Source organism: Quercus robur, chromosome 5 (genome assembly GCF_932294415.1).
Source record: "Quercus robur chromosome 5, dhQueRobu3.1, whole genome shotgun sequence".
In the NCBI taxonomy this organism is placed as follows: Eukaryota; Viridiplantae; Streptophyta; class Magnoliopsida; order Fagales; family Fagaceae; genus Quercus; species Quercus robur.
In genome coordinates this window covers 6,827,264-6,842,131 of record NC_065538.1, presented here as the reverse complement: position 1 = coordinate 6,842,131, position 14,868 = coordinate 6,827,264, and the positions used below count along the sequence as shown (strand labels likewise).

The following is a 14,868-nucleotide window of genomic DNA, read 5'->3' as shown; positions in this document are numbered from 1 at the left end:
TTTTCGTGAGTTTGATTTTTGGGTTGAAATTTCTACTAATTATTTTTTTTATTGTACATGGCAAATAAAATATCTCTATTTTTTTGGAGAAAAATCAAAGTTGCAACTTATGTCTTCTAGCCTAGGAAATGATAAATTTTTATTTGGTATGTTATATATAAATTTGTTGAATTTGGTTTGATTTTGAAGTAGAATTTGGAGATTCTATAAATTTTAAAGTTTTAAGTTTTGGGATTTTTGGTATTTGCATCTTAGTAGGTTGATTTTAATTCTTCACCTTAAATGCTTTTTATTTAAGTTCATGTGATTTTTTATTTTCTTATTAAAAGCAATGATTTTTGGTTGATTAATAATTTGTTTGGATTAATTTGAATTAATTATTTGTTTGGATTCAACATAAAAGATAATAGAATTAGGTATTATAATTTTGATATTGTTCTATGTTTTGAATTGTTTATATTGTTATTACTACGAGAAAGTCATATTGCTACTCAAATTTGAAACTTGGTGTGTCTTCCTCATATTATAGTCTTTGTTTATATATTTGCAGTTTATATTAGTTTTGAGTGTGTGTATATGTAACTATTGAGAGTTTTGTTTTATTAATTAAAGAATTGTAAATTACTTTGTAGGTTTCGGTAACTATGCACTTGCAACTCAATAACATTCAATGTTAGACAACACTTCTAACTATGGAAAAGTATAGAAGTTAAATATTTCATCATTTTTTTTCAGAGTCAATAGTTTTTCCATACATTACACGAGTTTGTGACTAGTTATTATTATTATTATTTTATATTATAATACATTGTATATGTCAACTGTCAAGGCATATTATTATTTAATTTATCTAAAATTTATTAATGTGTATTTTTTTTATGTTTTCTAAAACTCCTATTATATTTTAATCGGTAATATTTAATGTATTTAATTAAAATATTGATTTAAAATGTTTTAAAATGTGGGTTTTTGTTAACTTGGTAGATCAAGTTTTTTATCATCAAATAAGAGGCTTGAAAAGTCTCTTATCATTGAATAAAAGGCCTAGATACATCTAATCTCCACATACACAAAAATGTATTTTGGAGTAATAATAAAAAGCACTTTTTTTTTTTTGATCACTATAAAATTCAAATCCTATTAATTTATATAAAAAAAATCATTTGAAGGATATTGATTGTGATTAATACAATTTAAAAGATAATTACACATGACTGAATAAAATAATTTATATATCTTAGATTATATAAAATATATATTCAAGAAAATAATATATATATATAAACTAGCCTTTGAGCACGTGCTCGCGCATGTGCTTAGAGGCTCTTCTATTTTTTATTTTTTTATTTGTAAAAGTTAATAATTTACACCTATTATAATTTAGATTTTTTTTTTTTATTCTTCAAACAAATAAAAATGATAAATTTTAGAGATAAGCAGTAACTATATAGTGTGGAAGGAAGAACAGGCACAAAGAGATTTATCCATTACACGCATATACATGTTTCATGCAACCTCTTTTGAATAGAATGATTTAAGATATGTCCCACAATGAAACTTTATAAAAAAAAAAAAAAATTGACCTACTTTGCCATTTATAGAAAAAAGAAAAGATTCTTTTTATTATTATCTGGTATTGTTATTATTATTATTATTATATTTATATTATAATACATTGTATATGTCAACTGTCAAGGCATATTATTATTTAATTTATCTAAAATTTATTAATGTGTATTTTTTATGTTTTCTAAAACTCCTATTATATTTTAATTGGTAATATTTAATTTTTTTAATTAAAATGTTGATTTAAAATGTTTTAAAATGTGGGTTTTGTTAACTTGGTTGATCAAGTTTTTTATCATCAAATAAGAGGCTTGAATAGAGTCTCTTATCATTAAATAAAAGGCCTAGATACATCTATCTACACACACAAAAATGTATCTTGGAGTAATAATAAAAAGCACTTATTTTGGAGTGATCACTATAAATTTCAAATCCTATTATATCTATAAAAAAAAAAAAAAAAAATTGTTTGAAGGATATTGATTGTGATTAATACAATTTAAAAGATAATTACACATGACTGGATAAAATAATTTATATATCTTGGATTATATAAAATATATATTCAAGAAAATAATAAATAAATAAATATATATATATATAATCACAATTTAAAAGATAATTACACATGATTGGATAAAATAATTTATATATCTTGGATTATATAAAATATATATTCAAGAAAATAATATATAAATAAATAAATAAATAAATAAATATATATATATATATATATATATATAAACTAGCCTTTGAGCACGCACGTGCTCAAAGGCTCTTCTATTTTTTTTCTTTTTGAAAAGATTAATAGTTTGCACCTATTATAATTTATAATTTCTTTTTTTATTCTTCAAACAAATAAAAATTATAAATTTTAGAGATAAACAATAACTGTATAGTGTGGAAGGAAGAACAGCCGCAAAGAGATTTATCCATTACACGCATATGCATGTTTCATGCAACCTCTTTTGAATAGTATGATTTAAGATATGTCCCACAATGAAACTTTATAAAAAACAAATTTGACCTACTTTGCCATTTATAGAAAAAAGAAAAGATTCTTTTTTCATCTGGTATTGTTATTATTATTATTATCATATTTATATTATAATACATTGTATATGTCAACTGTCAAGGCATATATATTATTATTTAATTTATCTAAAATTTATTAATGTGTATTTTTTTATGTTTTCTAAAACTCCTATTATATTTTAATCGGTAATATTTAATTTATTTAATTAAAATATTGATTTAAAATGTTTTAAAATGTGGGTTTTTGTTAACTTGGTAGATCAAGTTTTTTATCATCAAATAAGAGGCTTGAATAGAGTCTCTTATCATTGAATAAAAGACCTAGATACATCTAATATACACACACAAAAAAATGTATTTTGAAGTAATAATAAAAAGCACTTATTTTGGAGTGATCACTATAAATTTCAAATCCTATTATATCTATAAAAAAAAAAATTGTTTGAAGGATATTGATTGCGATTAATACAATTTAAAAATTACACATGACTGGATAAAATAATTTATATATCTTGGATTATATAAAATATATATTCAAGAAAATAATATATATAAACTAGCCTTTGAGCATGCGCTCGGGCACGTGCTCAGAAGCTCTTCTATTTTTTTTTTTTTTTAGTAAAGGTTAATAATTTGCACCTATTATAATTTAGATTTTTTTTTATTCGTCAAACAAATAAGAAGATAAACTTTAGAGATAAGCAGTAACCATAATTTTTTTTTTTTATGAGCATAATTTCTTTTATGAGCGTAAATTTTAGGAATTCTCTTTTTGAATTCAAAATGAAATTTATTATTTGGCATTTATGATCCTATTTCTAAATGAAGTTACCCTTCATTAATGAGGGTATTTTTGAACCACATAAAAATCTAATTGAAAGAGGATTATATCTATACTAAACATAAGAGGATTCTCCTCTTTACACTAGACTTTTATGTGGTTTAAAAATACCCTCATTCATGAAGGGTAACTTCTTTTAGAAATAAGGTCATAAATATCAAATAACAAATTTCATTTTGAATTAAAAAAGAGAACTCCTAAAATTTATGATTTTTTTTCAACTCTAAAATTTAGCATTTTTTATTCATTTTTCATCCGAATAAAAGTAAAACATCTCAATTTAGAAAATAAAAAAACTAAGAGAAATTATAAAATGTATCCTTATTTCCCCTCACGTTCATCTTATTTTGAATTAATTTGAAAAGTCATGACATCCTAAAATTACTAATTCAAATGAAGAGTTATAGCTCTTATTTATTGTATATAAATCAGGAAGTTGGAATTGCATTTTCATTTGATTGGTAACATGTATTTAAAGTTTAAAACTGCCCTTTTTTAAAGTATAAATTTTTAAAATTATATATCTTTTTAAAGTAATTTTTTTAATCTGAAAAATAAATTGTTTTTAATGACCACTAAGTTGCGTTGTTTTATTGTTGTCCTTTTCCTTTTTTTTTTTTGTTATTATTATTATTAAGTTTATGTCTTTATCTTAAGTTTTTTTTTATTATTCGATTAAATTTTATGTTGGTTCGCAACTTGAATCTTTTTTGGATTTAGACTAGACCGTAAACTAAATATATGTCATTAAGCACAAACGTAAACACACAATTAATGTTTGGTTGCATATTTCAAGTATTGTTGTTCATTCTTCTCCAAAAGAATATATATATATATATATATATATATATATTATATTGTTCAAAATGATGTGAAAATTATGATTTAAAAAATGTTATGAAAATAAGTGTTTAAAGTACTCATACTGTAAAAAAAATGTGTTTGGTATCATATTTCTAATGACATTTTTTTTTAAATGGAAAAACATAACGATGTGTTTGGTATGTACAGGAGTTTTTCTAGAAAAAGTGTAACTTTTCTGAGATAAACAGTAAAATTTAATTATTTATTTATTCTCTTTCTTTCCTCTTCGTCTCATCTCTCTCCTCTGCAAGTCCTAGCTCGAACAAGTCACTGAATCAATGCAAACCCAACTAAATCAAAGCCAAATTACTATTTTTTTTTTTAGACGAAAATTGTATTAATGAATCAAAGAATAATGAAGAAAAAGAAAAGAAAGAAGCAAGTCCGGTCTCTAGTCAAAAAAGAAGCAAAGGAAAAAAAATTACAAGGAGAAAATTGGTCATCTAAACCCATTAAAAAGAAAATAAGAGAAGACCCAAAAACAAAAACCCATCAACTAGGATATTAAAATAAATAAATAAATAAATAAATAAAATAAAAAGAAGAAGAAGAAGAAGAAAGATTGCGTGCAAGAGAGAAAGAAAGAAAGAAAAATGTAAAAAAGTAAAGAGAAGAAGAAGTGAGTGGCAGCGTACGCATGAAAGAGAAAAAGGAAAAGAAAAAGAAAGAAGAAGAACAAATCTGTGGGTATTGTCAAATCTGGAGAGAGAAAAAGAAAAAAGTAAAGTAAAGAGAGAGAGAAAGCAAAGTTGGGTATTGTGAAATCCGTGGGTTCTACATTTTTTAAGATATTTAAAAGTGTGCCATTGAGCAATGTTGTTCGATACTTGAAAACTAGTATGAGGAATTTTCTAAATTCAGTATAGGGGGTGTTTGTTATTGTTGTTTAAACAATAATTTTCAGTGTTTAAACAATATTACACGTATTTTCATATACTTTTTCACCCACACGTATTTCCACAAAACAACAATGTTACAAGAAATATCTTACCAAACAAGTCCAACATCCTAAAATGAGTGACATAACTCAAAAACTCTTAAAAAAACAGTACTACCCAAAGACAGAACTACACTTTGGGCGCCTGCCAGGAGGGGGGCATGGCCCCCTAGATTTTGAAAAATTAACTAGGAGTATGCATAGGCTACACAAAATTCTAACTTTTGACCCTAAATTGTATATACTTGCCCCCTTCCCCAAATATTTTTACAAATTGACCCATGAAATTTCCCAAATTGTTTTAATCAAACCAACAAAACAATTCATAAACCTGAATAATTAGAAAAACCTTTAGACAATCACAAATCTAGTATAGAAAAACCAAAATACCAACAAGATAAGTACAAATGACAAATCCTTACCAAAATAATCCTTTAGTGCAGCACCACCACTTTCATCTTCTTCTTTGGCTAGCTGCATCTCTGCTTTTTTTTTTTTTTTTTTTTTTTTTTTTTTTCTAAATTCCCAACCCTCAGACTTCAGTGCATGCCTTCTCTCTATTTTGCAAAATGATGATTGACAAAGGCACCTTGGAGATTGTGGCAAAGATGGCTACAACTCATTGTGGTTCTTGTGTTCAACATAAAGCCACATGCGCTTAAAATTGGGTCACACGGTACTATTCACACATTTAAAAATTATTTTGCTACAGTGTTTTCAGTTTTCAGTAATAAGCAGTATCCAAACAGACCCTAAGACTAGTTATGGCACATAGAGTGGTTTTGTGCTAGCAGATACTTGGAATATTAAGAAGAATAAACTTGAGAATATATTTATTTAGTTGATCTATTGGTCTGACTCAACTAAACTGATAATTGAGTTCAGGATAATGATGCTAGATTGCAACCTGTTCATGGTTTGATTTCATCATATGTAGCCTTACATAAATAACACAAGTTGCTGAGCATGCAATGTATGTTGTTTATTATTCTTAACATAATTACATTCACAATATAGTTTTGGAAGCAAAGTGAAGACTAGCATTTCTTGAGAGCTAATTGTTTGACTAGGTCGTGTAGAGATTGCTCTCGCCTTTTGCTGTCAACCCACCACGCTTTGAGTCGGATTTGCTTGGTACTTTGCTTCAAACTCATGGTAAACGAAGGATGCATACGACTGGCAAAAAAATGCTTCTATCTCATCAGCCTTTTCATTACTGTAGAATTGCCAGATGACAAAATTCAAGGAGTGAGCAATCTGTTTTTAGTAACACTAATGGATATAGCTTTAACCCATATCATAATCTGGCAAGAACCGCTGCTTTGGAGACCAATAATTTTACATCCATGTTTTTTCTAAAACTTTGATATTGTCGAATGTGATTGTTTACTTACTACTTTTTCTCCATTACTTACAATTTGAAGGAATTTCTTCAATCCATTACATGGCAATTAACAAGACTATCTATGTGTATTAAATCACATGATTTATTAATTATTGAATGTTCAAATAGTATGTAAAACACCTTGAACGTTTAGACCCCCAAATTACAAATTACCAATTCAAGCTTATTATCAAACAATGTATGTGCGGAATACGAAAATAAGCTAAAACAATCTAAACCAAATAAAATCACAACAACAGCAGAAATTAAATGGCACAGATTAAGGGAAGAGAGATGCAAACACAAAGACAACACAGCGATGTGTTATCGAAGAGGAAACTGAAGTTCTCGGCGTAAAACCTCACCGCCACCCTCCAAGCGGTCAATAATCCACTAGAGAATGAAGTTAGGATACATTAACAGCAAAAGACTTTCCAAGTCTAATCTACCCAGTGTACCTAAGCCCTTCAAGCTTCTTGCTCCAACGAGGTTACACCGAACCTTTGTCTTCTCTAGCTTACAAGATTCCGCTATAGCCCATAGCATCAACCAATATCAATTGGTCCCTTCCTAACTGCTTCCTAAGCACCAAATAATCTTCTCACAGATATGGGTATGGTGAGAAAAAGATTTGGCTAAATGTACCTCTCAAGGATGTAACAATGGAGAGAGTGAGAGTAAAGGAATTTAGAGAATCAAAGGATGAAGATTGTGGATGAGTCAATCTTGTTTTTTTCTAGGGTTTCTCTATCAAAATTCTCTCTGGAAGCTCTCTACAATACATGGGTATAAGGGGTATTTATACTGGTGTGTGTTTGGAATGTGAAAGGTCAGTTTTTCCTAAACAGAGTGGTCTGGCGACTTAACCTCGCGACTTGACTGAGTCGCGAGCTAACTGCCTAGCCAAACTGGAAGTTTTGTCCTGTAGTGCTTCAGCTGGCGTGACTCTTCAGCTCCTCTACATGCTTCACACGTGTGCCTCCTTTGGCAACTTGCAAGCCGCGAGCCAGTCGCGAGGCCCTACTGAGTGCACACTTTTAAGCTTTTCTTCACACTCTCTCATATACTACCCTTACATAATTCCTACCTAAATACAGGGTTTCTAAATGCTGAATTACAAGCAAATTTGGCAAGGAATAAAGCCAACAAAATGGTTGATTAAATTCAACCTTACAATTATTTAAACATATCACATCACTATTAAGTAGGTCAATGACTTGATTGTGTATTATGACTAGAGGATGGCTACACGCCTACACACAATGTCATTCGAGACATCAATATATAAAATGTACTCCCCCCTAGGTCAAGGGTTTTACATGGAGTCGCCACTTATTTAATTTAAAAGGAAAAATAAGAAAAACTTTAATAAAAAAAAATACTTTTGTTGTATTAATGTATATGACAATTTACATCAAATTTTGTAACAAAAATTTACAATGCTTTTTTGTCCTAGATACAATCTAAGAAAAGTAAATTAGATTGCTTTATTTCCTAGTTACATTCTAAGAAAAAGTAAAATTGTATATACAAGAACATAGTTTAGAACCCTTGATCTTGGTTCGGAGGCTAATTTATGAGATGAGAAGGGATTAAGCACCTATCTCGCCCGGTAAAACCGATCTCCTAGGTTAAGGTGGCCAATGTCATGTCTTGTCAAACAAATACAAAGAATATGTCATATAAACATGTGATTTGCAGGAATTGTAAACAAATATGTTTTAGGGGAATTTGACATAAAGAGAAACAAAAAAAAAAAAAAAATGAAACTTGTTAGATAACAATTTTAATGTAAAAAAAAAGAAAAAAAAAAAAGAAGGTAATGGCATGTTCATCCAAGAGATCAATATAAACAAAGAATTCCTAGCCTAGACATGTTCATCTAAGCATGTGAAGGAAAAACAAAATTGTCATGTTATTTGTCATCAACATAATTGCAAAGAGAAACAAATAAAAATAAAACCTTTAAGCATATTTGATCATCCAAGCAATTATGAAGAGAAGTAAAGGAAAAAACCCTAGACATGTTTATCTAGACAAAATCAAAATACTTTGACATGTTTGTTCAAGCATTTAAAAAAGTAAAACAACTACCTAGACATGTTCATCTAAGTATTAAAGAGAAAGTTGTGTTTTAGCCTAGAAGTGCTCATCTAAGCATTCAAAAGAAAATTGTGTATAAGCCTAGAAGTGTTCATCTAAGCATTCAAGAGAAAATTGTGTTTCACCTAGAAATGTTCATCTAAGCATGTAAGAGAAAATCAATAAGACACATAGGCATGTTCATCCAAGCATAGCATAAAAGAAGTGAATAATGATTTGTAAGCATTTATTCTAGCATGTATAAAGAATTAAAAAACACAATTAACTACTTACCAGCATAAATTAAAAGGGGGAAGTGATCACTTAAAGGGCTAGGGAGAAAGTAAGGAAGTACTAAACTACAACCAAAGTAAGAATAATGGTTGCTCAACAGCTTTTCTTTTCTGCTTTCTCATTAGCTCTCTAGAGGGAATTCGGGGTCCAGAAAATGGAAGAGATCTTCTCTATTTATAGGGGAAGGGATGGCTTAGCTTTAAGGCTAAGTTATTAGCTTTCTTCTGAAGCTAAAGGAGGAGATAACCTGTTTAAATGAGCTGGAACGGATTTGGTGTTGATCCCCATTTGAATTTTGAAAGGAAGTTGAAGATGATGCTGCACTTGCTTCGTATTTTGGCTCTAACTTTCTGCTCAAAATTCGAATTGATTCAAAATTGGTGTTTTCTGAAAGGAAATTCAATTATCATACAGCTTTTTCAGAAATAGAGAAAAAAAAAAATTTCAACGTTTTCCAAGCCAAAAATGCATTTCAAATTGCTGCTGAAAATAGTAATGCTTTTTGAGCATTTTTGAAAATTTTCACAGGATGTATCTGTTTCTCTATCCAATTTATTTTTCAAAAAGCTTTCTTCTGAAGCTAAGGGAAGGGATAAGCCTATTAGATAAGCTTGAACATATTTGATGTTGGTCCCCATTTGAAATTTTGAAAGAAAACTAAAGATGATGCTGAATTTATGTTATCTTCTGCACTTGTTTCGTATTTTGGCCATAACTTGCTGCTCAAAATTCCAATTGATTCGGGATTGATGTTTTTTGAAAGGAAATTCAACTCTCTACAACTTTTAAAGAAATAGAGAAATCCAAATTTCAACGTTTTCCAGGCCAAAAATGCGATTGAAGTTGCTGCTGAAGATAATGACGTTTTTTTAGCATTTTTCTGTTTTTTTGAATTTTTCATGGATCATATCTCCAAAAAAAAATTCGAAAGAGCAGATAAGATGCCATAAAGAAAATTTTTTTATTTATTATTTCTTTAATAAAAATGAAATAAAATGAGATCCAATAAAAAATCACACTTAATTAATTTTAAATTAATTCTTGTGAGAACTAATCAAAATTAAGTGTTTAAAATAGGATGTGATTAGGCCCATCGTGTAGGCGAGCCATGATCATTGAAAATTGTTTGTATGATAACTTTTGATCAGGTGGTCCGATCAAAACCCATGACATACCATTATGATCGTTAGAACATCAAGATTTGTTTTGTATCACAAATCCAAAGATCTACCGGTTGGTTAAATGCAAGTTGTAAAATTGGGTGTCTACACAATAGAAGATTAGTATCTAGAGGATGGCATATGTGAAAAAGTTGCTACCAATAGAGGCGATTGGTGTGACCTAAGGATGGCAACAACAAAGACCATAGGAGAATGACACCTCTAGCTGAAAAACATCAGCAAAAGAAAGCATCATAGTGATTGGAATACGTCACATAAGATAGTGTTGTGGTGAGGTGCATGAACAAGTTAGCAATCTTTTAGGAACCAGACAAAAACCTAACTCTAATACTACGTTAAATCCAAGAATACATTACATAATTGAATGAACAACATGATAACCTATCAATGTAGAACAATAGTACAATGGAAAGTACAATGAGCCCAACTATGGGCTTGAGCTCGATGTTGTAATAGTAAAAGTGAGTTCAACCATAGAATTTTCTTCAATCCAAACGACCTATGTTAGGGGAAGTTCTTATATCTCTTTAATTTTTTAGGTAGCTAAGAAATGGCTTTTGTGGAACAGGTATCCTCTTGACAATCCAACCAACTAGCCAAGACACTATTGCCATTCCAATACATGCAGCCCATTCCCACCAATTCAAACCTTTTGTATCTTCAATCCACTTCAAATATTCTACCATGACCACCTGAAGGACTATGGTTGTGGCAATGATACTAAAAAACAAATTGTTGCGATGGATCCCTTTGAAGATGTTCTTCTCCATAAGCTTTCTTGCATTGAGTTGATTGAAGACTTGGCAAAGGACAAAAGTATTGAAGATCAAGGTATCCTTCACCTTCTCACACACATTGAATATTAATCGTCCTTTCAATTCTAAGGTTAGGATGACCACGGTCTGATATAAAGCTTGGGCTAAGAGGTTTCTCCACATATTGTTGGTAATAAGTGGCATAGTCCAACCCACTGGTAGCTTTTCCATCAATGTCTTTGTAGGTTGCTCAATTGCAAGAGCTAAAGCAACCAAGTTATGTGTAATTAGGTTCACCCATAATAACTGGACCCCTGTTAATGGTCCTTCATTAACAAAAATGAATGCCACAAAGTTAACAATGATAGCAGTAACATTCACAGTGAGTTGAAACTGAATGAACTTCTGGATGTTTTTGTGGACACATCTTCCCCACCTTAAAACTTTGGCCATAGAAGCAAAGTTGTCATCCAAAATGACGATATCTGAGCTCAACTTCACCACCTTCGTGCCATGAATTCCCATAGAAAGTCCTATATCAGCTTCTTTCAATGCTGGTGCATCATTTATGCCACCTCCAATGACTGCAACTATATGACCTTTTTGTTTCAAGCATTCCACCATTAGACTTTTATCCGTGGGGGATGCTTTAGCCATGACACAAATTTTATCAACTTTCTCCATTCTCTCCTCTGGTGTGTAGTTTCTGAATTCCATGCCTTCAATAACTACTCCATTGACCATATCCTGACCTGGCCTGAGTATCCCACATTCAGTGGCAATAGCTCTTGCTATGAAAACATTGTCTCCAGTGATCATTTTGATATTTACACCTGCATATTGGCAATCTTCCACGGCATTCCTCACCCCTAGACAACATGGGTCTTTAAGTCCCACCAACCCTAATAGTGTCAAACCTTCTTCTTCTATTTTTTTATTTTTTGTGTCATATTCTTGATCTTCTTTTGAGAGTTGCTTATGTGCAAAAGCAACACATTGGAGGCTACTAGCTTCCATACCCTGAATAATTTGCTCAAATTTCATCCTTTCATGATCATCTAGCTCCTTCATAATTCCAGAAGAATCATTGTATCTTGAACACATTTTCAGTATTATTTCTGCAGCTCCTTTCCAATGTACATGGATTGTGCTGTCTCCCATTCTCCTTAGTAGAACCCCACTTCGTTTCATGTGTGAATTGAATGCTTCAACAGAAAGAATTTTACAATTGTGCATCAATTGCTCCATTTCCATATTTAACTCTAGAATAGCCCATGAAAGAATGGCTTTTTCTGTTGGATTGCTTAAGAACTCAATTTCGAATCTTGAACTAGGCCTGTAAGAAGTACCAATTGTGTTCATAGCAACTCCTTCCTGGACTAATTCAAGAAAATACGGAGCAATTGATGAATAAGCAGCTGCATCAAAAGATTCCTTCCCTAGCCAAAACTTTGTCACCTTCATTTGATTCAAGGTGAGACTGCCTGCTATGTCAGTACAAATGGTGGTGGCAAAACCCATGGTCTCAAGGGCAGAAAGCTTCCGTACCATTGCCTGATCAAGCATCATTTTTTTCATGGCATAAACATGTGTACGCTTCACAGCCAAAGAAAACCCTTTTGGAATCACAAGTTCAACTATAGTAGTTGCAGTAGCTAAAATTCGCATAGCTTTCACCATGTCACAAAACTTTTTCTTGCTGCCATGAAATTTTCCAATTACACATTCATCTGCTATATTCCCTGTGAAGTGTCGAACCAACAAGACTACAAGAGCTAGGAGAGCAATTGCCAAACCAACCTTACGAATTGATGAAGTGAGCTTGTTGAGCCGAACTTGTAAAGGTGTTTGTAATTCATTGGTATCATGAATGATTGAGCTCATCAACTCGCCCCATGTTGTGTTCTTCCCAACCGAAGTGACAAGCATTCGAGCATAGCCATCAACCACCTTAGTACCAGAAAACAAAAATGGATGATGGCAATTTACTTCTACGTGATCACTTTCGTCCTGTGTGATACTGGGTTCCTCCACTTTTAAAGAGTGCCCTTCTAAGAATAGACCATCTGCTGGAACTTGATCTCCAATCTTTAAGCAAACGACATCTCCAACTACAAGTTCTGAGATTGAGACCTTTTGATGCAGCCTAGCTCTCACAACTTTAATTTGGATATTGTTGCAGAGTTCGGATAACTTCTGGAATTGTTTGCTTTGCCAAAAGTTACTTATGGCAGAAATCACAACAAGAAATAAAGCAGCAATTAGGCTTTCATCTTCGTCCCTTCCTGCTAGTGTTTCATTGTCCATCATGTCAAACGCAAGACATGGTACAGCACTAAGTAAGCTTATGATAATGGTAAGATCCTTGAACTCTTTTACTACAAAGTGGAATAAGCTCTTTCTTTGTGGTCTTTTATACGAGTTTGAGCCAAATGACTCACGTCGGCGAGTAATGTCTTCATCATTGCCATGAATCCCAAATTCAACATTGGTTTCAAGCATGGATGCTACTCCATCAACCCCTCCAATATTTTGGAGCTTGTCAACATTTCTCTCTTTCACAAGCTCGGTGAGACTTGTTTGGTCAATTTTGAACCTATTGTCTGCTGGTTTTATATCCAAAATGATTGAAGATGAATTTTGTGAAACCTTAGTTGTTTTCTTATCGAGTGGAGAATTTTTGAAAAATGATAGGAGGGCTCTAGAACAATAGATGTAAACAAAAGCCGAGCGCCATCTCTTGTTAGCTGCACTAGGGGTGTTAGGTACATGACATAAAGACTTGTTGCACTCTATGTTTTCTTGGATAATGGTAGACATAGTTTGAAAAGTACAAGAGGATCGAAAGTAATAGAAGTAGAAATTAGATAATCTTTAAGAAAGCATGGAAGAAAGTGTAGGAAAAAAAGGCTTTTAGGAATGATAAATGAAGCGAAGGAGAATGAAGGTTTGGTGTACTTGTAATGCTAAATGAATAGATTAGTCATAAGAATGGGACTTGCAACTTGGAATAAATTGGAGCCTCACCACTTATATATACATATGAAATGTCTGTCTGTCCCTTTGTCTTTAGTATTGATAATATTATAATAAGAGCTAGTTTGACATCAGCTTATAAGCACAACTTTTAATCTTTAGTTTTTCTTCAACTTTTATATACAACTTTTTAAAACTTCACTTTTTCCTGCATTTTCTCAGTTTTTCAAAAAATTTCAAGAAACAAATACACTTTAACACATTTTCAACAAATATTTTTTAGAAAAAAGCTAAATAAGCTATTACCAAACGAATTCTAAACAGATCAGTCTAAAGGTGAACGTGGTTCTTTTATATATATATATATATATATACCTATATTAAGATGATCATTATGGTGCCAGAAGACTAGAAAAACATTAGGAACGTAGAAGAGATATAAGGTAGCATTCGCATTCTGTTTAAGTCCCTTTTTGGCCCTTCGTGTAATGAAGAGATATATATATATATATATATATATATGGATATAAGGAGTCAGAAGACTAGTAAAACATTAGGAACGTAGAAAACCCTCCAAGCCGTAAAGAGTAAGGAAAAAGGAAAGGTAGCATTCGCATTCTGTTTAAGTCTCTTTTTGGCCCTTCATTTAATGAAGAGAAATGGTGGAGTCGTTGATATAGTTGTATATAACTATATATGCCAATTAAGCTTACCTCATGTAGTTGCTACGCAAGCAAACTACATCAGGTGAGAGATGAAGGCAACAGTGTAGTGTGGAAGGAAGAACGTTCTTCCTTCCATTACACGCATATGCATGTTTTTTTTTTTTGCTGAATCACGCATATGCATGTTTCATGCAACCTTTATTGAGTACAATGATTAAATATATGTCCCACAATGAAAGTTTATAAAAATATTTGACCTAGCGCGTTTGGATTGGGCGTTTTGCCCAA

At 31.2% G+C, this 14,868-nt stretch overlaps 2 protein-coding genes across 2 annotated transcripts in view; one reads left to right on the top strand and one right to left on the bottom strand.

Annotated features, from left to right (window-relative positions):
- Nucleotides 1–14,868, top strand: part of LOC126724965 (uncharacterized) — a 69,774-nt gene that overhangs the window by 7,032 nt on the left and 47,874 nt on the right. The window lies entirely within an intron of this gene.
- Nucleotides 10,712–13,854, bottom strand: LOC126724960 (putative calcium-transporting ATPase 13, plasma membrane-type). Its single transcript, XM_050429407.1, has 2 exons — nt 13,648–13,854; nt 10,712–13,542 (listed from the first exon to the last, which is right to left on the bottom strand). The coding sequence occupies exons 1-2, from the start codon at nt 13,757–13,759 to the stop codon at nt 10,712–10,714; spliced, it is 2,943 nt and encodes a 980-aa protein (XP_050285364.1). The 5' UTR covers nt 13,760–13,854.

Excerpts from the sequence above, each read along its gene's own strand:
- LOC126724960 (XM_050429407.1), bottom strand. The coding sequence starts at position 13,759 with ATGTCTACCATTATCCAAGAAAACATAGAGTGCAACAAGTCTTTATGT. Across the intron at positions 13,543-13,647 it reads GGCTTTTGTTTACATCTATT|ACAATAGGTTCAAAATTGAC; the intron begins GTTCTAGAGCCC and ends TAAAACCAGCAG.